Source organism: Excalfactoria chinensis, chromosome 2, assembly GCF_039878825.1.
Source record: "Excalfactoria chinensis isolate bCotChi1 chromosome 2, bCotChi1.hap2, whole genome shotgun sequence".
Lineage (NCBI taxonomy): Eukaryota > Metazoa > Chordata > Aves > Galliformes > Phasianidae > Excalfactoria > Excalfactoria chinensis.
This window is the reverse complement of record NC_092826.1, coordinates 99,785,475-99,811,837: the sequence shown is the minus strand read 5'-3', so window position 1 is coordinate 99,811,837 and position 26,363 is coordinate 99,785,475. Positions and strand designations below refer to the sequence as shown.

Sequence of the window (26,363 nt, the reverse complement as noted above, 5' to 3'; positions counted from 1 at the left end):
GGAAAGCTTTTCACATAGAGTGTGGTGAAGTACTGGAACAGGTTGCCCAGAGCGGTTGTGGGTGCCCCATCCCTGGAGGCATTCAAGACCAGGCTGGATGTGGCAACCTGGTCTGGTGGTTGGTGACCCTGCACGTAGTAGGGGGGTTGAAACTGGATGATCTTTGAGGTCCTTTTCAACCCAGGCCATTCTATGATTCTATGATTTATGGATACTCAAGCACAGCTACAGACATGGTGGTCTTTCATCCCCAGTTTGGAGCTTCAAGTATTGCCTCTGGGAGTCTAGCCAGTGCTTTGCTATGAAATACTGTGATATTTAAAATAACTTTATCAAGATTGTGTTCATTCACCAAATTCATCAGCACTGATTTGGTTTGTAAGTTCATGAAGTCTTGGCTGTTCTACCTGTCTGGTGACTGCACTCTGCAGTGTGAGATCTGCTGTGATACTGTAAAATTACAGACCAAATAGCCCAAGTGCTGTAGGTCCCTGAATCTCCTTACCATAGCTCTGAAAAACAAAAAAGCTTTTTCATGCATTTTCTGAGAAAGTACATACCAATGTGCAGAGTGATAAATATGCTACCAGGCAACAGCCTCCCATAGACTGCCTATAAGGAGCATAGAAGAGGTTTTTCAGTTCAATTTTACTTAGCTAGACTACCTCAAATGTTTATACAGTGTGTTATAGATGTTATTCTCAAAACTAGACATTACAGTACCTCCTGTAACAGGTTAAGAATTAAAAAGTTGAAAAAATTATTGTACTGGACTTCAACTATATGAAAAATCCTTTATATGAAAAATCCTTTAGGTGGCAAGATATAATGACATTGGTAGAATAAATTAATCCTTACTATATGTATGGGTTTTTATTTCATCATCTTTCTGCTCTCTGCTTCCCTTCGTTCTGAGGTTCAAGCCAAAGCTGAAGTGGCTTTGTAAATGCACAGAGCTTTGTAAATACTGGGATCTCTCAGGCAAGCTGTGCTGTAGCAGAGTACTGAGAACTGGGTACGTGGAGGCTGGGGCCTCTGTCATGGTTCAGTATACCTGGAACTGTTTGCCCCAGGAGTGGAAACAGCCTGTAAACCATTGACAGGCTCAATTTCTCCTTGTTGCATAGTCCCCTCTGCTTTTCAGGGATCTCTGCTTCTGTATGAACCAATCGGTGGGAGGGAAATGAGGTTGAAACTGTGCAAGGGCAAGAAGCAATGCATGGGCTGTTTTCCGCAGAGCTTTGTGAATGCTGTGAGACTCCTCCTCTTGAAATACAGTACAAGCCCTATGGTGCTGAGGTAGTAGCAAGATACGTCTGTTTGAAAAGCATTACATATTAGAATGGGGTACTGTCTGGAGGAGGAGTCGGTTCTTGATTAGTATATTTGTGGGAGTCCGGGGGGAAAAAGTAGTCTGTTGTATTCTGGGCCTCCTTGTTCAGAGAGATGAGATCACTGTGCAGCACTGCAGGGTGGAGTCTAATGGTACTGAAGGAGTGGAATAGATTCTACTGTGTAAGAAAAGTGTCGGTACATTCCCTCTTTCCCTAAAGATCCTAAAAATTATAGGTCCCTTAATGTCTGGCTGATACTTTGCAGTTGTGAGGAACTTGCAAACTTGCAGCTGAACTGTTTGGGAGCAGTTCATCTCAAGTTCTTCCTAGTTGTGGCACTCTATATATATACTTGAAACAAAATGAATGTCCTTAAATAGCATTTCAAACATAGGTCTGGCAAGAGAAAAGGCAAAGCAGTAAGAAAAAGGAAAGCTGAACAAGAAGAATTTGTAATGATATGACAGTCATTTAGACTGCTGTTTTTATAAATGTACTCATGTAGAGAAAAGATGATCAGCACAAGTTCTCTGCTAGATGTCTTTAAGGAAAGAAGTAAAGGCTTGTGTGGATGGCTGGGGAAGAACAAAAATCTAAATAAATCCACTGATCAAAAGGGAAACGTTAAAATGTATATACTGTAAAGACCCTATCATTTCTGGATAAGACGCATCTGCCACAGCTTTACAGGGAAGGCTTAGGAGGCTGTGGACACCCCTACATCTTTGTTCCTCCACTGCCTACCAGCCTACCAGCTCAGCCTGCAATGAGTGCAGTTTGGCTTGTGTGGTGCTGAAGGGCTGTTCTATGTTTCATCATCATCTCCAGCTCTCCATGTTCCAGTCCTCTATTATCACCAGAGCTTCCAACAGCCCTGCAAGCCTGGAAGCACTGTGGAAATGTGCTGGAGGATTATTTTTTATCCGTTAAATCTCTTGGAGCACTGAGGACATGCCAAAAGTCTAAGGAAGGGAAAAAAAGACAACTAATATGGTACTGACTTTTTTGAAACAAGAATGAATTTGATCTCCCCATCCTTGTAAAAATAATTTCAATTTGTGTTAAAATGTTGAAAAGAAAATATGCGGGCATTTAGAGAGTAACAGAATGAGTTGTAGTGAACAACACAAGTTTATAAATAACATTTCAGAGTTTTGTGATGTTATTTTGTGGTTCTGTTCCAATGATGAAAGTAGTAGAAAAATACATTGCATGTAATAGATCTGGATTGTTCAAAAGCACTTACTGGGAAAATGAATTTAAACTTGCATTAAATAATAAGTGCACTTAAGAGCTGAGACACTTGTTTGAGGAACACTAAACAAACTCATAGAAAATAAAGATAGAAAATATCTTGAAGATCAATTAGTTTGTTTTCCTACCAGGACAAACTCTGCTTTTGTAATATATTTTCCAAGTGATTTGGCTCATCTAATAAATGAAATTCAGTTGAGAGTGACAGCCTTAGAAGTTTTGTGGATCTTGGTAGTGTTCTTGTTTAATTATTTAAAAGTCAACTGAAAGAAGATGTGCTAATGTTAATTACTTCTGCAGATATTGAGCTGGAAAGCATTTTGGTTTTCCAAGAAGCAAAGTATACCAGCATCCCAAAGAAAAATGTCTTTGGCCTTTGCAGTCAGAGTGCTATAATCAATAGACTTTCAGCTGCCTTAGTTACAAATAGCATGGTAAATGATTCATCTGTAAAGCCAGCTATGGTATTTACTGTTTATCAACTTTGGTTTAAAGAAAGGAAGAAGTTGTAGACAGCAGTTGTTTCTGTTTCTTTTTCAGAGATGCTTCCACAGTAACTTCTCAACTAGTGCAAAATTTAAAGCGTTTTTTTGCCCTTAGGTGACAAAAATGTAGGCCTTTGCGTGATGATTGTTGTTCCCTGGAAATGGCAGAAAGACCTTTAAGTAGCTTTAGTAGACCACAATTAGATATATTTGTGGCACAGTTTTGTGAAAAATACTGTTAAATTTCATCATACCTATTAGAAATGCGAGAAGGTAGGCTCTATCACTTTGATCATCTTTATCACTCTTGCTGAACTGTTTGCTGATTTGGATTGCTGTAACTCATCAAAAGAGATGAAGTAAGATTCTAGGATACCCGATAATATTTGCTGCAAGATAGCTGTGTACTCTAAAATTAGTGAGACATCATCACTTAGCATTCGTAGATCTTTATCTCAGTGTAGCAAACTGATGACAGAGATAACAGCATTCACATCCTTCACTTCTTGTGGCATGCTTACTGCCGTCAAGAAAATCAGAATCATAGAATAATTAAGGTTGGTAAAGATCTTGGAAAAGATCTCTAAGATCATCTAAACGAACCATCCACATACAACCAGTGCACTAAACCATGTTTCTTAGTACCATACCAACATGTTTCTTGAACACCTCTGGAGACAGTGAGTCCACCACCTCCCTCGGCAGCCTGTGCCAGTGCACCACTACTATTTCAGAGAAGTTTTTCCTAATATCTAATGTGAACACTTTGTTTCTTTCTGGTTGGGACAGAAAGAACATAATATATATCTTAAATATGAAATTATATGATGATGGAAGTGTTACATTTAATGTTTTACTTAGAAATCATGACAATTTAAAGTAGACCATACGAAAAGTGCACTTTGTAAAAAAATCATATTTTTTGTATTGTCATTGTCTTTCCTTGTAAAGTCAGATGAAGTGTCAGTGCTGAGAACATCTTTTTTGTGCTGTTTCTGATGTAAAGCTTTTTCCAGGGTCTTCAGTATCAAATTCAGTAGCATTGAGTGCAGAAACACAAACCAAAATATACGTCACATACAAAATACTCCAGCATTTTAAATAGGCTTTAAAAAAAAAATCACCTTTTATGACAAATTGACCTTAAGCCACAGTTTTTCACAGTGTATTTTATAATCTTGTAAATTAAAATAACCATTTCAAGTACTAATTGTGAGGATTTTGTTAGACAATGAGAAAAAAAATCAGTGATTTTCTGAAGTTGTTTCATGTATATTGAATGTCATTGATGATTCTTACTGAGTTAAATGCAAAGTAATTTGTGATAGAGATGCCCTTTTAAAAGCATAATAAAAGGATGCTATTTAAAAATAGAAGCAAGCTTTTTGGAGCAGATTACATCATCTTCAGATGTATGTATTGCTTGTAGGATAGAGTTGCTTCCAGAGACTGATGCTTGCCCTTGAGAGGTGGTTCATAATCCACTCCATTATTTTTTAGAAGAGTCAGATGAGACCCAGTAAAATGGCTGGGGAAAAAAAAAAAAAAAATGCAATGAAGTATTAGATATATTTCAGTGTTTGCAGTATTGTTACGTGCAACCTAGTTGAAATGCAAAACAGGTGGATGTGGTTTAACTGTTGTGCAATTTCACCCTTGTAGCTCAAGACAAAGTAGATTGAAACCAATGTTGGTATAATTAGAAGAACTTGTAGTAGTTCAGCAGACTAAAGCAAATTAAAAAAAAGAGAAAGTTGTTATTTAATTCCATAATAATGCTAAGTTAATCTTTCCTGATTATTGTTGTGAACCCCAATATTAGAAAGGTGCTTTCCAATATGATGTGGCAAACTTTAGGCTTCAACAGATTTTTGAAATCTAACAATTATCGAATATGTAAGCATTAAAGGTAATCTTGAAATTGAATAAAAAGGAAGACAGGAGCAATTGAATGCTGTTTTCACTTAATTATCCTGCTGTGTTTTGGTCTTACAACCAGGAAGAAATGGTAATTGCCTAGGCAGTTTCAAGTGGTCACTTGAAAACTCTAATCCTGCAAACTGATCCGTGTGGGCAAAGCCCCTAACCCATGTGGAACATTATGTGAATTCAGAGCCCAAATGAAGTGTAAAAATGTAAACAAGATAGGTTGTGAAAGGAGAAATGAGATTTGGAAAATTCCCTTAGCCTTAATAATCTGAAAAGCTAGGAGGTAGCTAAAGAAATATTTTTTAAAAATAAATGAAGTACAGATGTGACTGAACTGAGAGAATTCTGCAGGAGAGAAGAATAAACAGGAAGGGGAATACAGCTGTTGGGGAAAACTTTGTTTACACAAGAGAACCAAGCATTTTGGTCGCCACTGCCCAGGAATTTGTTCTTCTACTTTCCTAAAATGCCTGGGCACATACATAATGTAGTCCATCTGCTTTTACTCCATAAGGCCTTTTGCTGTTCAGTTATGGGCTACATAGGCTCTGAATCTTCTCTAATATACTGTTTGATTTTTCTCCTTCTCTTAGTGAAACCCGACTGATTAAAAAATACGATATATATATATATATATACGATAACTTAAATCTTTCTCAGTTTGTGTCAGGAAAGAATATAATTAAATTATTATTAATTATTAAATAGGGAAATATCTTGCAGTAAACTGATGTATTAAACATCAACTGTGAAAGTTATCATAATTTATTTTTCTACTTAGCAGCACTGTCAGTTCAGGTAAATACAGCTGTGTATTTTGTAAAAATAGTGTTTATCTCTGGACCAATAATAGTACACGAAATTAAACACAGACACAGTGTGTTACAAGTGACTCGTGATTATTAGCGGTTATTCTGTTGCATGTGCAGAAAAATAGAAAACAAAATCTGAAAACAAAAAACAAAATGAAATAGAAAACAAAATCTGAAACTCAGCTGTTAGCTACTGAAGGAACTGGGGCAGTTTAGTCTGGGGAAAAGGAGGCTAAGGGGGGACCTTATTGCTGTCTTCCAATATCTGAAAGGTGCTTACAGCAGGATCGGGGTTCGTTTCTTCTCATTGGTGACAGGTAACAGGATGAGAGGAAATGGCCTCAAGTTGAGCCAGGGTAAGTTTAGGTTGGATATCAGGAAAAAGTTCTTTACAGAAAGGGTAGTTAAGCACTGGAATAGGCTTCCCAAGGGTGTGGTTGAGTCACCATCCCCGGATGTGTTTCAAAACAGTTTGGATGTGGTGCTCATGGACATCATTTAGCAGAGAGCTGTTAGGGTAAGTTTTGTTAGGTTGTGGTTGGACTCGATAATCTTTAAGGTCTTTTCCAACCTGAGCAATTCTATGATTCTATGACTTCTCTTCCTGCATTAGCACTGTAGACAGGATGGCTTTGTACTCAGGACAGTGACAGCACCTTGGCACTAAATATTAAAGGCAGCCTAGTTAGCATGGTGATGGTACTAGTATATTTCTGGGGGTGTTGGTGTCATACTGCTAATATTTGCTCTCTGTGTCAGTGGCATTCCCTAGCACTCACTCATCACAAGTACTTCACAGCCCTTCACACAGGCCAAGAGGACCTTGCAGCCAGCTAGTGTTTTATGATGCTCGAACTGGGAAAAATGTTACTGCCCTTAAACGGGAGTTTTTAACTTCCCTTTACCTAATTCCACTTGACTCAGTTTCCCCAGCCTCCTGCTCAGAAGCACCTCAGAGTCAAGTAACAGTCTTTTTTATCTGAAGAATTTGATTTTGATGCAAAGGAATGAAAAATATAAATGTAGTTTTCTAACTGTGATGATGTTGCACCTAAAGGATTCAACATACCTTCAATAAATGAGATGGAAGCTGAGCTGTATAATTACTAGGTGAATAAAATGGACATAGTAGAGAGTTTAGTTTTATGCTATGTTACAATTTTCTTTACATCACCCTTCTAGCTGGTCTTTCAGCAGCTTTCAAAAGCAGTAATTATCTCTATCTCCTGCAAGAGCTAACTGTCTAATTGCTTCCCACTTGCCAGCACCTCCCTGCTCCATGTGTGCCAACCATGCTTTGCTTTCAGATTGTGCAATATAATTAACCCAATTGACTTGTGAAAAATTCATAGCAATTCTCATCACATTTAACACTAAGTCCGGGTTACTTCTGGTTTATTGCTGATGAAGATATTCCATGCCTGGAAGCTTATTTATTTGCTTTTGTTATATTTTGGTTGGCCTGCTTTGTGCTACAAATCTTTACAATCGTTTTTGGCATCTTGCAGACTTGAATCTGTTTTCAGACTGTATCAGGTTATATACATTGGTGCTGTTGGATTTTGTCAACTCCCTCAGTCATTTGAGGATATGAGTTATCAGGACTGACCTCCTCCCTAAAGAAGATATATGTTCTTGTGCAAAAATGTGCACCCATTTACAGTTAAGAATAGTATGTGTCCAAGCATGCTGCTGTGGTAATTACTCTCAACTGCAGATGTGTGCTTAACTACTAGGACTGCATTTGGTGTCATATCATAAAGATCTGTCCCAAAACTCTGAAGTAATGCTGTGTAGGTGAATGTTGTCCTGCTTGGAATTTAGGAGTTTCCTGGTCAACAAACTAGGAAAATCACTGGTGATTATCTTCTGTGTGTCATTGCTTCAAGGACTGTAGTAGCATCAATACATTTTTTGCCTTTCAGCCTGGTATAGCACACATCCTGAGTTTGAATAATACTGAAACTTGTCACCAACAGAAAGCTGAGGCATCTACTTAGGCTGCTTAAAGTAGAAAGTGCACAGCTTGAAGCCATTCCCTCTAGTCTTATCACCAGTTACATGAGAGAAGAGGCTGACCCCCAGCTTAATACAACCTCCCTTCAGGTAGTTATAGAGAGCGATAAGGTCTCCCTGAGACTCCTCCAGACTGAACAATCTCAGGGGAACATCACTTATGACTGGTTACCAGTTGGATTTAGTTCCATTCACCACCACCCTCTGGACCCAGCCCTCCAGCCAGTTCCTTACCCAGCCAAGAGTGTAGCTGTTCAAGCCACAGGCTGCCAGTTTCTGGAGGGGAATACTATGGGAGACAGTGTCAAAGGCTTTGCTGAAGTCTAGGTAGACCACATCAACAGCCTTTCCCTCGTCCACCAGACAGGTCTCTAGATCATAGAAGGAGGTCAGATTGGTCAAGCAGGACCTGCTCTTCCTGAACCCATGCTGGCTGGGCCTGATCCCGTGGTTGTCCTGCACTTGCCACGTGATCTCCCTCAAGACAATCTGCTCCATAACCTTCCCTGGCACCAAGGTCAGGCTAACAGGCCTGTAGTTCCCTGGATCCTCCTTACAACTGTTCTTGTAAATGGGAGTCATGTTGGCAAGCCTCCAGTCTTCTGGGACCTCATCAGTCAATAAGGAGCACTGATAGATGATGGAAAGTGGCTTAGCTATCACCTCCACCAGTTCCCTCAGCACTCTTGGGTCAATCTCATCTATCCCCATGGGCTTGTGGCAGTCCACTTGGACCAGGAGGTCTCTGACTGTTTTCTCCTGAATCGTGGGGGTTTTGTCTGCTCCATGATCAAAGAACCCAAAATTCTTGTGTTCGCACCGACCTCTCAGCTATTAGTTTATAAGGTGGGTTTTCCTGGTTGTATCAGAGTCCTTCCCTGCCACTGTAGGAATACAGACAAATACTACTTGTATGCCTGCTCCATCAACCAACCTTCACAGTCCCCTAGAATCATTTTTAATAGTCCTCAGGCTTCTGTTAGTGACCTCATCACTTCTGGCCTGAACTATCAATAGAGGATAATAATCAGAGGGGCAGATCAGACTAGGAAGTTTTCTAGAAATATCCCTAACCTGGGCCCCAGGGAGGCAGCACACCTCCCTGCAGGTAGGGGCAGGCCTACATATTGGGTCCTCAGTTCCTCTTAGGAGGGAGTCACCTATCACCCTCCTTTCTTTACTGGAGGAGGCAGTCTTTAAGCGTGGGGCTGATTGCCTCTCCTTAGAAAAGCTTGGAGGCAGTCCTCCTACCTCATCCTCAGCTACCTCACCCTCCAGTTTCAGGGCTTCAAACCTATTACATAGAGGCACCTGGGTAACTGAGGTAGGTTGGGATGGGGGTTGCCCATGTCACCGAACTGGGACTTGCTGCCATTCCTTCTCTCCTCTCAAGTTGGCTCTCTTGGTTTGACTATGCCAAGGAAGAGGGTCCACCACACTTTGGGGTATGCAATCTCTGTGTCTTTCTCCCAGAGAGTTACACCAGTCAATCTCCTGCTCTCACTCTCTGATGGTTCTTAATCTCTCTACCTCCTCCCTAAACACCACCACCAGACTGAGCTGCTCATCTACCTGCTCACACCTCACGCAGGTGGCATCCTTCCCATCCTCTCCCCAGCAGCAGCAGGCCCTGGCTCTCCCTGCAGCTGGAGACCGGAACTGCCACATTTTTTGGCAGGGCCCTCCCTTCCTTTACATTGTCATTTACTGTTTGTTCTCTTTAAAAAATAACTTTCATATTGACCCAAGCTATAAAAATGAATCAAAGTACTGTGAGATACCTTTCCACTGCAATTGAAGATGGTGGGCAACAGAGCACAGAGCTATGCATTTGAAAAGTAGGGGATGATTTTTGGAAAGGGAAAGTTAGTAGTACTTACAGCCCTTGAGAAAGGGATGACTATGCCGATACACAGCTTTTCAAAAGATGATGCCTGAATGTAGTTGAACTTGTGCAAAACTCAATGCAAACATTCACTTTGTATTGAGAATATCATATATGATCCTAGCCTAAAAATGTTTTCTTCACAGCTTTGATTCAAGTAAACAACTCTTAATTGAAGTAAGTCTTTGGTAAACTTGCTTAGCATTTGTTTAATGCAAAATCATTTTAAAAAACTGTTTAGTTAAGCTGATGGAAAAGTAACACTTGATCCATCTCTAGATTTGTGGTCTTGGAGGTTCTTGAGTCTTGTAAGACAGTCACATTTTTTGCTTTGCCTGATTTTCAGCATGTGGTTGTTGTGCTGTGATCATGGTTTCTGTAATGAATTTGAGTGAGGTTCTGAAGATATGGTACTGTTGCTGCTTTTTGGTTCTTAAATTTAACAAACCCTTCTCCACTTTAAAGGGACTAATGGTTGGATTGACTCAGCTGTCATATCTGAGAGTCGATTGCATCCTGTATTTTATAGCTATTTTTCTTACAAGTGGCATGTTAATTTCTCCTTGTGTTGTGTGCTTTATTGCAATGAACTGATAGCTGGTTGAGCAGATGGATTCATATTGTGGAATTGCACTGTGCTCCTCTGATTGTAAAAGCTATTGTAAGGCTTGAAGCTAAATATTTTGTTGTCTGGCTTTTGGCTGGTTGAACTCACTGGATTGTGCTGAGAAATGTAACTTTGGTCAAGGCTGCATCCAGCTGCTGGATCAGCAGCAAGGAATCAACTGAGGCTGCTGTCCCCAAAAGGCATGCTATTATCTCCCTGTGTTGGGCCATGCTGGAGGGGTAGAAATTGGGAAGGAAGTGGAAAATCTCCATAATTCCTTAGTTAAAAATAAAAATAAAAATAAAAATAAAAATAAAAATAAAAATCAGTTTTTCTGTTGCTTTTTGGCCGTACCTTTCAGTCTGTGTTTGTTTGTTTGTTTGTTTTTCCTCTGAAGGGGATAAATTATTTTTTAATAATGGAAAGTGTATTCATATTGCTGCAGGGCAGTTGTTCATAAAGTTATTTAACACAAAGAGCGATGTTGCTTGCCACAGATTGTTTTCATGTCTTGAAGATATTTGATTTGGATATAATAAAACTTTGCTGCTGCAAATATGCGTTTGGATTTAGGTTTTTGTACTACCATAGTATTGATAGTAGGGAGGACGAGGTCTCAGTTTGATCTCAGAAAGTTAAATAGGCAAAGGAAAAAGCCCAGACTCTTTTGAGATGTATTGAAACAGAATGATTCTTTGAGTAAATAGCTGGAAGGTTTCTGGTATCTGAGTTCAGGCTATCCTTAGCTAGTTCTGATCAGATTATCTAAGTTAGTAGGAGGGCTGCTCTAACAGTTTTCACAGATGCAAAGTAAAAGTTCAATGCAAAATAAAAATTGCTATTTATGTCTTTTTCCTGAGTATTTATGTAAACAGCATTACTGTTTGGTGCACCACTCCCCTTTTAAATATAATGAGTTGAAGTTTCACTTGGCAGACAACCCTCTAGGACTTGAAAAGTGTTGCCTACATGCTTGGGCAATGGATGCTGGAAGCTAAGCTAGATCTGTCCATGTGGATCCTGTATGTTGTGACATGCTGCTTTCAAAGTTGAAATCACAGATCTTAAGATACACATAGATTTCAGTGTGGGGAGGTACAAAATTTTGTGAAAGTAAGGCACTGAGATCTGGGCTTTTGTCTGCACTGCAGTCATGACTGTAAAAATCATCAGAGGGTCTGAGAATTACTCCCATCTTTTCCTCAAATGAATTTGTGTGAATTCAAAACTTACTTGTCCTACAGTTACAATTTAAGGAGTATTTCTAAATGCTTTCCCTTACTTAGGCATGGTTGGGCATAGGCAATGTGTGAATATACCCTGGCAATTGAAAATGAACACTTTTTAAGTTAGGAAATTCAACATGCTTCTGAATTTTGGTACTGCTAATTTTGACCTGCTATTACACAGGTGTCAGTGAAGTGAGAAAGTCTTTTAGGAAGAGTGCTTGGAAAGTATCTGAACCATCTTTGATCACAGCACAGCTTTCAAATAAGGCATTGATCCACGAGCAGTCCAGCACAGCACCTTGCTTACAATCCCACCCTGACCTGCACGCATACCTCAAGTGTTACCTGATTCTTTAGGGTGGATATATTAGCTCAAACAGAAGTCCCACCATCTGTCCATCTCCTGCGACCAACAGTAGCAACCAGGACATTGCATAGAACAAGTACATGGTGCCCCTCACTACAAGAAAGACGCTGAGGCCCTGGAGGATGTTCAGAGAAGGGCAGCGAAGCTGGTGTGGGGTCTGGAGCACAGGTTTTATGAGGAGCAGCTGAAGGAACTGGGATTGTTCAGTCTGGAGAAGAGGCTCAGGAGTGACCTCATTGCTCTCTACAACTGTCTGAAGGGAGGTTGTGGTGAGGTGCGAGTCCTCTCTTCCCATGTAACTAGCAATAGGATGAGAGGGAATGGCCTGAAGTTGCACCAGGGGAGGTTCAGCTTGAATATTAGGAGGAAATTCTTCTCCAAAAGATTGGTCGAGTGCTGGCACAGGCTGCCCAGGGAGGTCACCATTCCTGGAGGTGTTCAAGGAATGTGTAGGTTTGTCACTGAGGGACGTAGTGTAGTAAGAAATATTGGTGAGAGATGGGCAGTTGGACTGGATAATCTTGGAGATAGTTCCCAACCTTGGAGGTGAGTCTGTGATTCTGCAATTTCCATGTAATGCTCTGACCAGTGGAGACATCAGAAAACATAGTGGGTTTCTCAACTGACACAGTTGTTATTTAAAGTTCTGCTGTCCTTGTGTTGAGTTCAGTCTGCTGGTATAATATAATGTTCTTTGGTTCTTGTGGCCAAAGCACAGCATTTTCCCATGTCTGTATGTTTTCTGATGGCCTCCTAATGCACTGCTTATTCAGCTCTTTTTTTCCGGACTGAAGAATCTTTCATTCATTTTACAGAAGCTTATTTAAATCTTTGATCATACGTTTGTGCTCCTCCGACTTTTTCTTCCAGAGTAATGTAGCTTTTTTTCCCAGTGCAAAGGCTGAACTGGTGTGATTTTGCAGATCCAACTTGGCTCTGGGTATAAGAAAAATAGAATGGGGAAAAATAATCCTTCGTGCCACTGAATAATATTCCTGGAACCACATACATAATGTTTGATGAGGTTCCTTGTTTTTCCAGATACCTAAAGAGATACAAGAGTTGGAAAAGATACAGTGTACAACAGCAGGAATAGTTACAGAGCTGGGAAGGAAGTGAGGTGGTAGAAAAAGTGAGAGAGAAATCAGTAAGTTGTTTTTGTATAAACCAGAGAGAGAAGGGTAATTGGTAGGATTCAATGTCTGTGATAGCCGTCATGAAATATAGCAGAAGATGGTACAACCAGCCTTTGGGTTTTTTCGGGGAAGAAAGAAGAATATTCAAGCCAGCCATAATTTTATAGCCTCACAGGGGTCAGAGAGTTGCTCACATCTGCTGTCTGTCAGTGGTAACGGAATAAGCAGTTTTGACTATGGCTTAGTCATTACTGCCAGGCTGCACTTACATGGCATGTGAGCCAACAGACTCAAAGCAATAAAAGTTTTACAGGCTGAGTACTGAAAAACTTTAGAGGGAAATTAGACATAAATGTGACACAAAGGGCAAATTTCATATTCCACTGATTAAAATCCACGAAGAAGTGAAAGCTCATGTCCACGATCAGGCTGCTTTGTAAATATAGTATTTGTGTTCCTAACAACATCTTCTAGTTTTTATTATTACTGTTAAAGAAAAAACAAAAACAAACAAACAAACAAAAAAAACCACCACCACCAACATAGGAAAGTTCTTTAAATAATTTGCTTTTTGCCACTACATTGTCCTTGACTCACGCAGCTTACCACAGAAGAATGTGTTGCAGGCAGAGCTGACCAGGTGACATGGATTTCAAAACAGAAAGAAAAGACAGGCATCTGACATAAAGTACTGACAGGATGAGAAAAGAGCTAGAAACTAGGACAGAGTTGCATAGGCAATTTTGCTTTAGTTAAAAAAGAGATCAGAATTGAAGTAGTGGTTTGACTGGCATATATTTGTACCTTGAGCGCATTGGTTTCATCTCCATTGACTGCAGATACAAGTAACATGATAGCATCTGTTTCGAATCCTGGTTTTATGAGTTCTTTTGTATGTCTAATCATAATTTCAAGTGTTTTCAATATTATTTTCTGTTCTCAGGCAACCAGTTGCTAATTGCAGCTCTGCAACTGTGTTTGTAAGATAGCTGCAACAGTTTTTGTTAAGATCTTAAGGGAAGAATTAGCTTAGTTAGCTAGCAGCAGGACTCTCTAGGAAAATGATATATGGGCAGTCCATGCCTCTGGCTTGAAAAACTGGAGGTAAGGAGAGAAAGAGGGAATTAAGAAGTGTTAGAGGTAACTTGAGGACTAGGGGAAATTACCTTAGATAGGGTGTTTCTAGGTCAGTCATTCTCATGTATCAAAGGCAAGAGGAAGAGTTGCCTTGAACATGGTATGTAAGTTACTGAAATTCTTCAATCACCTCCTCAAGAATTTATCAAGATTGCGTGCTTGAAAGCTTATGCATGATGAATTCAAATAATAAGCATATATTTTAATAGTTGTGGTTATTATTAGCTATAAAGGAAGTTGGGTTTTTCCCAAAAATCTCTTTGTTTAGGACTCCTTGCATCTGCCTCCTGACATCTGCTGTAGTGTCTGCACTTAAACTAATCTTCAAAAGCTCCAATGGAGAGCTTTTAAAGCTCCAGTGGAGAGAAATGGGCAGTTTTTAGGGTAACACGAGTGAAACTCTAGTCAATTGTTTGCATGATCTCCATCCACTAAGAATATCTCAAGTAACAAACCTCTGAGCTAGTTGCACCTAGCACATCCTACTGGAAGACATGCCTTAGGGCAAGTGCAGCAGCAAGATTTTGCAAAGTTAGTCTGTTGATCTCTCGCCAGATGAACGGCAGCTATCTATGAATGCTTTCCTAGAACACCCACTGGGCTTCCCCAAGCTGGATCAGGTATGAGTGACCTGGGAGACTCAAAGGAATGCTGCTATACACAATGAAAAACTCCGACAAATACTGAGCCAAAGTAATGACTGCAGTTTTGAAGATACTATGGGAGCTAAAGTGTCTTCCCTCAAAGGACTGCCAAAACAAGCCATGTTCTATCAGGACATGAGTCAACAATCACTGAAAATAATGGATCCCTTTTGGTGCCTCCTGCAGTCTTAAGGGTTATTACCCACAAATATCAGAATGCTTTTAATGAAGCATTTTTAATATACGAAAAAGAGAAAATGTAGTACAAATTTATTTTATTTAAAATAGTGTCAAAATAATTGCAGTATTGAAATGTATTCATTCAACAAAAACTAAAGACGAGTCTGAAGTGTTTTTAAAACTCTGGAAACTTAATCCAATGCTAATATACGAACCTTCCCTTATTACACAATTACTTTGTTTTCTAGGTAGCTAAGGTTTCAAATGTTGTAATTGCAAATAGATTTATAGCACAGAACATTGTCATCCAACCTTTAAAGATTTTCAGGTTGTTCTGTTCCATTCTGGGAGATGATAAGGATCTCTAATGATAAATATACATGTGTATGTATACATAGTTTAAATTCTAAGTAAGGCAACTTTGCAGAATTTCTTAAATTAAGCTTCTTAAAAGCTCCAAAAATTTTCCTTTTCAGTTATAATCTATTCAGAGCCTCAGGGCAGCATGTTAGAGGCAGAAGAACTGTCAGAATATGATCAATTTCTGTTAATTTCATGGAGCGGAGAAAGTCCACTGTGTTATCAATTGCATGCTATACATGAGTCTAGAGCTGTATATTATATCAAAGCTATCGTGTGTCTGTGTGGAATACAGTTCTGTCATATGATACTTTCTTGCCTTCCTTACACAAATATTCTCCTGTCTATAGCATCTTTATTGTCCCTTCCAGAGGAGGTCAGAAGGAGAATAGAAAAGGAAGTTTAAAGTACTGTGGCCTTACCCATGAGAAATGATTCACAGCATGAAAAAAATCCTGAAATGTTAAGTAGTAATTTAAGTTCCGTTTTATCTTTGCACTGGTAAGGATATGCCTATATTTTTATTACAAATCAGCAGAAGCAGGAAAAAAAAACAACAAAAAAAAACCGAAAATACACACACACAAAAAAGCAAGTCCTTCAAGTGCTCCTGATTCTCAGATCAGAAGCACAGCTGAATGCTGAAGCTCACTTGAATGTGTTACTCCAGAAACGCCCTGGCAGTTCTGATGCTTTTTAGCTGATGGATGCTGGTGTTAAACCTGTGTGGGGAATAATATAACAATTACAATGCAAATTTTCTTTACTAGTTCTTTCCTTTAGACAGCTTTGTAGATGGTATAAGCAGAGCAAAACGTATGTTGAAATCATGGAGATTCATTTGTTCTGGTAGAAATAAACAATATCGAAGTAAAGGGAAATAAATTTTACCAGCATGGAATGAAGACTTTAGGATCATTTTATTTGTAGACAGTGATTCAACTCTAGTTGATAGAGAAATGTGATTGTTCTGCAGCCTTTCAATATCTAAAGGGGAGGTATAGGGAAGAAAGAAACAGACTCTTTAGCATGGTGATAGGACAAGGGGAAATGGTTTCAAACTAAAACAGAGAAGATTTAGATTGAATGGAAAGAAAAGAAAAAAAAAGAGGAAAAAGAAAGTTGTTTACAGTAAGGGTACTGACGTGCTGGAACAGGTTGTCCAGAAAGGTGGTAGATGCTGCCCCATCCTTGGAGACATTTAAGGTCTGGCTGGACCAGGCTGTGGCTGGACCAGGCTCTGAGCAACGTGATCTAGCTGTAGATGTCCCTGTTCATTACAAGGGAGCTGAAATGATATTTCAGGATCCCTTCCTACTCAAATGGGGCTATAATAATTAGAGGTGTTTTGTTGGTTTTTTTAAATCACTTTAGGATACCAGAAAGTTTTCTCAGTCTTCTTTTTGGAATCACTTGCAATCATTTGCAGTTTGCTTAAAGTTTAATTTAACTTCCACTTACATCTGTTTTCTCATGGTTTTCCTGATAGGTAGATACAATTCTGACACAGGACATACAGGTTTTCAACAGCAGTTTCAAGGCATTATTTGCTTGTAATTCTGTACTGACAGGGAGCCAGAGTCATAGGTAGCAATTCCATGGAACTGACTATTCTTTCAAAGCTAACATATTTTTTGAAGCAGAAGGCCAGACCATACTGCTGTTGCTTTCAAGAGTAAGACAGGTAGACATGCAGTGGTTATAAGAATGCCAACATCACCTTAAACTTACTTAATCAAGCCTAATAGAGTGAGGTGCATGAGCATATGTACACAAGCAGAAGCAGTAGTAATTAAGTCCAAAATGGCAAACTGTATCATTGGAACTAATTACGCACCTTTTTTCTAGGATACAGCACATCTCTTGCAATAACGGCTTCACTTTTTGAACAATTTGAGGTACATCTGCGTAGCTTCAAACCTGGAGGATATTGTTTGCAAGTGATTTTACTTTCTAGTTACACATTTTGAACTTCATAAATGTCATCTCATAAAAGTAACTTTTATCAGTATTCTTCATCAGACCATAAATGAAGGGCTGGAGCAGATGAACAGAAGTGTACTATCTCTTCTTTGAATATTGTTCTTACGTATATATCCTCACATGTTCATGGAACAGAGATTAATATATGCCATAAATACTATTCCCACCCAAGGGAACAGTTGAGTCAAAGAGAAGCCTGCAAAATGTTGAACATACCAAAGCATGCTAAAATCAGGGTTAGTACTATGCAATACTTTGGAAGTCGTTGTGCAGCACATGGAATAGTTTAGCTACAGTCATTATTTTGTATGAAACATTAGCTTTTCTATTCTCAGACTGTGTGGCATCAAACTCAACTTTAAGAGCAAACAATAGGTGGTTGCATATGTTGGTTTAAAAGTGCAGTAGGTGCTCCTTTTTATAACCTCATAGCTTGAGTGATGTTACTACAGTTTTGTTATAGGTAGCAGCCAGGTCCCTTTTTCTTTCTCTTTTGTAAATACTTTGTCCTCAAAATATGGCCTGCTTTATTTTGTGCTTAGGTTTCATGTAGTCCTTATAACAATCAGGTACAACAGAAGGTGTCACGCTTATCTCATGCAGAGATTTGTGCCGATTCCATCTGCTGGTAGAGTTTACCCAGGACTCCCAACAGGAAGGTTTGCTGTATTCCAGGAATTTTTCCCTTTTCTTCCCCCCTGCTTTTCACTCTGTCCACACACTGTGCATGCTTTTCAGATCAAGTAAGTGAGAGGCTGGGTGACAAATGAGACCGAAAGCATCTGTTTCTGCTTCTATACTGGAAATGCTGTGACAAAAATATACTGTATTTAGTTTGGAGATAATTTCTTATTGGCTGAAATGTCCCTGAAATTAGGCTACTACTGAAAATAAATCTTGTGTTTTATCTTAGACTAAAAGTAGTAACATGGAAATACCACAGAAGACACAAAAATGCCTTGAAAATATGTAAAACAAAAACAAGAATAAATCCAAATTTTTGTAGCAATATACTGAACAGAGTTTTTTAATTGGGTGTGAATACATTTACATACATATATTTATGATGGCAGTATTGAAGAATGGGACTTTTCTGTATGAGTATCAGCTTAGGAACCGGCATTTGCAAATATATTCCCTTAAAATTAGTCATCTCAGAATCTGAATTTCAAACACACAGCTTTTAGGATCTTAACTAAATGTGATGGAGGTGATTGTCCCTGTCTGCTCAGCTCTTGTAATGTCCCATGTGGAGTACTGCATCCAGGCCTGGAGGCCCCAGTACAAGAAAGATGCAGAGCTCTTGGAATGGGTCCAGGGCAGGGCCACTAAGATGAGATGATCAGAGGGCTGGAGCACCTCTCCTATGAAGAAAGGTTGAGGGAACTGGGCTTGTTTTGTTTGGAGAGGAGAAGACTCCAGGGAGATCTCATTGTGGCCTTCCAATATTTGAATGGAGCGTATAAACAGGAGGGGGAACAGCTGTTTACAAGGGTAGATAGTGATAGGACAAGGGGGAATGGTTTAAAACTGAGACAGGAGAGGTTTAGGTTGGATATTAGGAGGAAGCTTTTCACACAGAAGGTGGTGACGCACTGGAACAGGTTGCCCAAGGAGGTTGTGGATGCCCCATCCCTGGAGGCATTCAAGGCCAGGCTGAATGTGGTCAGCCCAGTCTGGTGGTTGGCGATGCTACACATAGCAAGGGAGTTGAAACTGGATGATCATTGTGGTCCTTTTCAACCCATGCCATTCTATGATTAACATTGATTATTTATTCTGGTTTTTGTTTGTTTGTTTGTTTAATTATTATTTCAGTTTTATCTGGCTGATTAGTTTATCAAACAATTAATAAGACACTTTTTTCCGGATTTTTCTCGTGTGTTATCTTTAAAGAATTCAATCTTTTAAATATTATACTTTGATATTTGCATTGGAAAATTAAGAGTACTTTTTTTTCCTTTAGAAATAAGAGAAGATGGAGTGTAGCAATCTTTTATGTCAGCTGTGCCATGGTGAGGTTTTCATGTATTGCATAAACCTCTTAACTGGCACCTACTGCTTTTGATGCTAGAAGCTCTTTCATTGTGAAATACCCACCTTGCCTTTGAATCAGCACAGTTCTCTTTAGTCAGTAAAATCCCAACACATCTCAGACCAGGATTTTGAAGAAATTTTGTACATTGTGCATGGATGAAGTGAAATGTATGAAATAAAATTTGCAGAACAGAAACCACAATGTGATCCTATTTGTCCTGTCTTAGAAAGTAATTCCAGAGGATGAAGAGCTTCAGTATATGTTGCATAAACTGAGCAGAAAGGCAAAGTTTTGTAATAATAATTTGTGCAGTATTAAGTAGCTTACACTTCATGAGCACAGAGGTTTTATTCCTAACTCCTGAAGCCAGTAATTTGAATTGAAAATGTGCTCATGGGCATGCATAAAAGGCAAAAGGTCGTGATGATGCACAACAGAGGGTTCTTTCTGGGATGTCCTGCATTGCTGCTCTACAATGGAGAGTACTTCTACTAATTAAACTTTCAGTATGTTAAAAAAGGTGGTAAACGTCCTTAATTGAATAATTCTCATACTTTCACATCTTCCTTGGTTGATAAAATAAATCTTTGATATTTGGTATTTTGAATTGTGTGTATGAATATCCCGAACATGCAGGTTAATATTTTGCATTGTTATGAATTGCCTTTTTGTCAGTGTTCCAGCTTTTAAACGAGGCACTAAGTACGTATTAAGATAAAATGCTAATGTTGTTTCTTACTAAGTGTCCTGAATACTGCTTGCAGGAAGACTGTAATTGGAAACTTTACAAGTTTTCTCTTTTCTGGGCTTTTTTCTTAAGGAGTTGGAGGCATGAGATAGACTTGAATCTCAGTTCAGTGTATAAAGTCCTTGTGCAGGCTTCCAACTGTGGAAATTAACAGTCACATTTATTAGTATATTTTTCTTGTGGCCCACCATCTCTGACACAGAGATATTTATATTTCCCAGAAGTAACATGGTTTGCTCATTTGGATTACTAATGTACAGCATCACAGTTAACCTTTCTATACTCTCACAAAACTAGTGCTGTGATACACTGAAGAGGAAAAGGATTCTGATCTCAGCTGCATCATTGCAAAATACAGCCTTATGTTTGACATATTGCCAACCAACTAGAATTAGAATCTCATCTGTGAGATTCTTCGCTTTTCATCAGTTTTCAGTTATGGCTGTTCTTTCATTATGTATATATGAGACCTTCAATAACTACAACCCTGTAACATATACTCAGTTGATCAGATGAGATCAGTGAAAAAGAGATGTCCAATCACAGACGTGGCCACAGTTCATCTGAGCAGGACATGTGATGAATTTGGGCACTGATCTTTTGCTTTTTTCTACCTGGTTGGAAGTATATTACTATAAGTGAGATAGGATGATAGATATTGTAACCCTAACATTTCGGACTGCACCATGAGGTGTGTCTCTGATCTTACCAGAAAAGAACCACAGATTCTTGTTTCAGGGTTATGGATTCACTTCTGAAGACCAGAAACATGAAAGTTTGTCAGATCTTGTTTTAACTGAGTCTCTGTATTCTGACCAAAATAAGTTTCCTCTCTGAATTAGGCAAGTAAAGAAAAGGAAATGTATTTAATTTGGGTTCAGTGTGGTTTTGCTTCACTGTGAAGGTTTTTGTGGGTAAACATTGTAACTGTGAAAGAGTGATAGGAAAATCATGTTTTCTTTTTGGATTATTTTGTATTTCCTTGGGCAAAAATTAGGTTGTGTAAATATTTTGTTGTATACAAATTTCTCTGTGCGAAAGTGTCATTAAAATAAGATATCCTGTGCACAAAATGCCTTCAAGTTTGATACCTGATGAGAATACTAGTATTGTCATCTGATGTGTGTGGCTTGTTTAACAGAGTGTCTTGTATATACATAACTAGTGGTTGAAGAATCTGTAAAACTGAAATTCTTTCAAACAGAAATTGTTTCTATGAGAGGAGGTCTTGATATTCTCTTTATAGCAACAAATGGGAAAAGCACTTCTGCTAAAATGAGAACTTTAACAGGATAACTTTTTGTAGCAGTTCAAAGTTACTGAATTGCTACATTATCAGCAAAAGTTTCCATCTGACTTTAAAGTTTATTTGTATAATTGCTTTCCTACAACAGGTGTATGGAGATGTCCTTGTGTGTTATGCAGTAAACTTCAGAATTGTTATTTTAGCATGTCAGCTTGCTCTAATGCATTTTCAGTGGGACAGATTATTTTAATAATGCTGTGTGAAATTTTATTTGAGTCTCTTCAGTTTTCTGATTTCTATTTTCTGATATTTCTGATTTTCTAAGTTCTGGTAGTTTCCTCCTTCATGAAGTTGGTGTAGAAAAATGAAGAAAAAACTCACTGCATAAATAATTCTCCCTTTGTTTGAAGGTTCAAGCTCAAGTGCGACATGCAAAACTCAACTTTGACAAATTGAAGACTGATGTCTGTCAAAAAGTTGACCTTTTGGGAGCAAGCAGATGCAACCTTCTTTCTCATGTATTAACAACATACCAGGTATCAAAAAAACCCAACCCATTAACCTCCAAAATAAAGATTTCCTGTTAATATGTGTTTTCCTAACAGGTTTCCATGGCAGTATTCAAATATGAAAATATATAACTAATACTGAAGTGAAGATGTAAGCTTTGTGTGAAAAACAGATTCATGTTTAAGATAATATTGCACTGAAATTTTACCCTTTGGCCTTACAGACAACACTTCTTCATTTTTGGGAAAAAACTTCGCACACAATGGCAGCTATCCATGAAAGTTTCAAAGGTTATCAGCCATATGAATTCACTATGCTAAAGGTAAGGAATATATAGGTATATTTGTCTTCCCATTGGTAACAAATAGCAGACCATAGAATGATATAGAAAACATCTGTGTTTTGTTGGATCATGGAATGGCTTAGGTTGGAGGGAACCTTAAAGGTCATCTGGTTCTAATTCCCCTGCCATGGGCAAGGTTGCCAGCCACTAAATGAGGCTGTCCAGGATCCCCAACCTGACCTTGAATGCTTCCAGTTTATGGGGCATCCATAAACTCTCTTTGCAACCTGTTGTAGTGCCTCACCACTCTAAGTAAAAAAAAATTCTTCCTAACATCTAATTTAAATCTCCCTTCTTTTAGATTAAAGCTAGTTCCCCTTGTCCTGTAAAAAGTCAGTCCCCCTCCTGCTTGTAAGCTCCCCTCAAGTACTGGAAGGCCGCAGTGAGATCTCCATGAAGTCTTCTCATCTCCAAGATAAACAATCCCAACTCCCTCAACGTATCTTCACAGGAGAGATGCACCAGTCCATTGGTCATCATTGTGGCCTTCCTCTGGACCTGCTCCAACAGCTTCACGTTCTTAGCGTATTCCATATTGGGCCTTGCACTTGGCCTTGTTAAACCTCATGAGATTCTTGTGTTCTCACTTTTTGAGCATGTCCAGATCCCTCTGGATGGCATCCCTCTTTTATGTTGTGTCAGCTGCATCACCCATGTTGGTGTCATCTGCAAACTTGTTGAGGTTACACTCCCATTGTCTGTGTTGTTGATAAAGACGTTGAAGAGCACCAGTTCCAAGATGAACCCCTGGTGAAGACAGCTTGGGATCAGCCTTCACCTGGACGTAGATTGATCACAACCATCTGGCTGTGACCAGATAGTACAATCTATGAACCTGTAGTTCCCCAGGTCTTTTTTTTTCTCCCTTTCTTGAATATGGAAGTGATGTTTCCTTTGTTCCAGTCCTTGGGGGCTTTGCTTGACATCTGCTGCTTTTCATGTAAGATGGAGAGTGGCTTGGCATACACATCAGCCAGTTCCTTCAGAACCCTGGGATGCATGTTGTCTGGCCCCATAAACATTCATCATTCTTGAGATGGTCTCAGATTTACTCTTCTCTTACATTCTAGAGCATGAAATACTCGTGGTAAAGGGTGAGATAATTTTAAATGCTCGTTTTCTTCTGAACTGCCTCCTGTGAAAGACTTCAACATACTCTAAATCTGAAATTAAGTTAGGAGTCTGTGATGGAGAAATAAAATCCATATTGTTTGCACACATAACAAGCACTCAGTGGAACAGAAAACAACTATAAAAGTGATTGTAGTATGTTTGAGGTGCAGCCCTAAGTTTGTTAATGAGAATCATAACCATTTTTATTGCTGGCCTCCTGCTCTGAAAATATGTGATTTCCTGTTTTTGCAGTTACATATATGCTGAAATGTAATGGTAATCAGAGGTTAGTTTTATATTACAGTTTCATTCTTGCAGAAGACAGCTGCTTGGGGATAAGACTATGTTGTTGCCTTATAATATCAGTTCTTTATTTCTTGTGGTCTCTAGAGTGTGGGATAGTTTCTTGTGAAGTATAATTAGTGGCTGTGTGTGATCAAGAATAAGTGCACTTTCTAATGAGTAATCTTCTGGTATAGAAGTTACTCGAAGATGTTGTATCTGCTGTTCACTTTAAGCATTGAAAACATACAATTGGAATATATAATTGTTTAAAATGTACATAGGATATTTTAATGTGGCCATTTCTACATGTTTAGTTGAGAGTTGTCTCTTAGAATATTTTCCATTGTCTTGCTTCTCAGAAAGGATATTTTCTAAGGGAAAGTATTCAATTTGGTGCTTCCAGATCATTTTTTACTTTTATAATTCTAGTTCTGATAGCGGCACTTTAATGCTACTCATCCTTAATTCAGAAGTAGCTCTTCTGAATTAAACTGAACATACATATATGGAGGATCAGCATTTTGCTTCAAAACAAGGACTCAAGGGAACAGTGTTACTATTTGGCTTAGATGTGTATTGTCTTACTGAAAAATTAGAAGGTGCTGCTTAATGGAAAAAAATGGAAAATTACTGTTTGCATTTTGTAGTATAAGCATACTAGATTTACCTCAGGAAAGAGATTCTTAAGTGGCTCTCGGGGTTGTTTCTGGAAAGAAAACATTGTCTTTAGAGATGGCTGCCAAAGTCCCTTAATAAAAAGCAGCCCATTTGTTTTCTTTGCTTCAGGGTATATGCTGAGAGTAGTATAACTCTGCTATTGCAGCTGTATTTCCTAACTGTTGATTTTATGCTTGATGAAAGATTAATATTAATGTGCTAACAAACCTATGTATCATGATGTAGAAATATCCATTACTGTAATATTAAAGATGATGGGCTGCTGCTTTGGTAAAACTCTGAAAGTTTCATTGTCATCAAATTACTATATATCAAATGTATTCAAATTTATTTCAGGGGCTGCTTTTCATAAACGATGCCTCTTTCAAATTTCTGTCACTGTTTATTTGCCTTACTTACTTAATAGTATTTGATCAGATTTTTTACATTTCAGTACTATAATGCTAAACTTTCTGAAGACTTCATATGAGTCCAGAAACAGTACTAGCATTCGTAAGGGACTCAAGAGGCTTAAATCTCAGTGCATCCATTTATTTTGGGTGCAAAGTGGACTGCTGCTGCATCTGCTGCTTATATGGTTTGGAGAACCAAGCCCAAGCAGATACTTCAATACTATTACCTTCTGCTGACCTTTGCTGTTGTTTCATTTCCATCTGCTGCACTATGACTTTATTCCCTAGGCAAGACTGCATATAATTTTGTGTCTCCAGGTGCTTTTTTCTTCTTCATGAACCTCTGTGAGGAAATTCTAAAGCCGCTTTGCTTTCCTCCTTCCTTTCAGTCTTCCTTCCAAATGAAGCAGATTCATGTATTTGTCTCTTCTATGGTGTTCTGCTTCTCTATACGTTGTTACAAGGACATGGGATGTCTCCCTTGCTCCTGGAGCTGCTCTTAGCTATGTTACATCGATTCTTTCACACAGAGAAGAATTGAAATATGCCAAGTAGGAGGGGACCCAGAGGACCATCAAGTTCGACTCCTGGCTCCACACAGGGCCACCCAAAATTCAAACCCTGAGTCTGAAAACACTGTTCAAATGCTCCTTGAACTCCGGAAACTTTGGACTGTGACCATGGGAGCCCTTGGGCAGCATGTTCCATGCCCACCACTCTCTGGTGCAGAACCTGACCCCCAGCTGTTCTTCCCTTGACACAGCTCCATGCCGTTCCCTCAGCTCCTGTTGCTGTCACAGGGCAGAGCTCAGTGCTGTCTCTCTACTCCCTGTGAGAAGCTACAGCCACCATCAGGCTTCCCCTCAGCTCCTCTGCTCTGGGCTGAGCAAACACAGGGACTTCAGCCACTTGTCATGCACCTTCCCCTCTAGATCCTTCCCCATTTTTGTTACCCTCCTTTGGATGTTCTTTTAGTAGTTTTATGTCCTTCTGGTGTTGTGGTGCCCAAAGCTGAATGCAGCACTTGAGGTGAGGCTGCACTGAAGCAGGAGTGTCTAAGTTGTTCCTCACTTGGGAGGAACTATAGGCAAACTGAGTGCATTGCCAACACTCTAGTAATTTAAATAGAGAACAGGTTTTGCATGGAGTTTAGGTCACTTTGACTGGACTTGAGAGAAAACCAAATCAAGGTAAAGGAGTTTTGTAAGTGAGAGGCAGTCAGCCTAGGAGCAGTGTTTTGACTGGAATCCAAATTAACTTGGCAGTGCAGAAATCCTGTGGATGGCTGGGTTATTAATGTGAGTAATAGTAGCTAGCAAAGTATTTTTGGGTGACTTTCGGTTTTAGAGACAGGGAATAGGCACAATGAGTGGCCCTACAAGTGTGTACAATCTTACCATTTTTTATAGAAGAGAACTAATGAAGCTAGGAAGAAAGCTTTTCAGGCATGAGACACTCAGCCATGTATTTGTGTGGCTCACAAAGTCCATTTGAGTTCGCACAAGCGTCCAGACAGGTTTTGTGAAGCTAGACATCTGTTTCTTCTCAGCCAATGAAGTCAGTGACGTTTCATACACCAAGCTGAATGAAGCATGCTTCCTTTTGTTCACATTCAGTCTGTGTCTTTACAGACTTGTTTAATCGTTTTACTT

General features: G+C 39.1%; 1 protein-coding gene across 1 annotated transcript in view; it reads left to right on the top strand.

The window, feature by feature from the left end:
• ICA1 (islet cell autoantigen 1) overlaps positions 1-26,363 on the top strand; it is a 69,152-nt gene that overhangs the window by 23,510 nt on the left and 19,279 nt on the right. Inside the window, 2 exon segments of the mRNA XM_072328611.1 lie at positions 21,801-21,926; positions 22,124-22,222. Of these exon segments, the coding sequence (XP_072184712.1) occupies positions 21,801-21,926; positions 22,124-22,222 (225 nt within the window).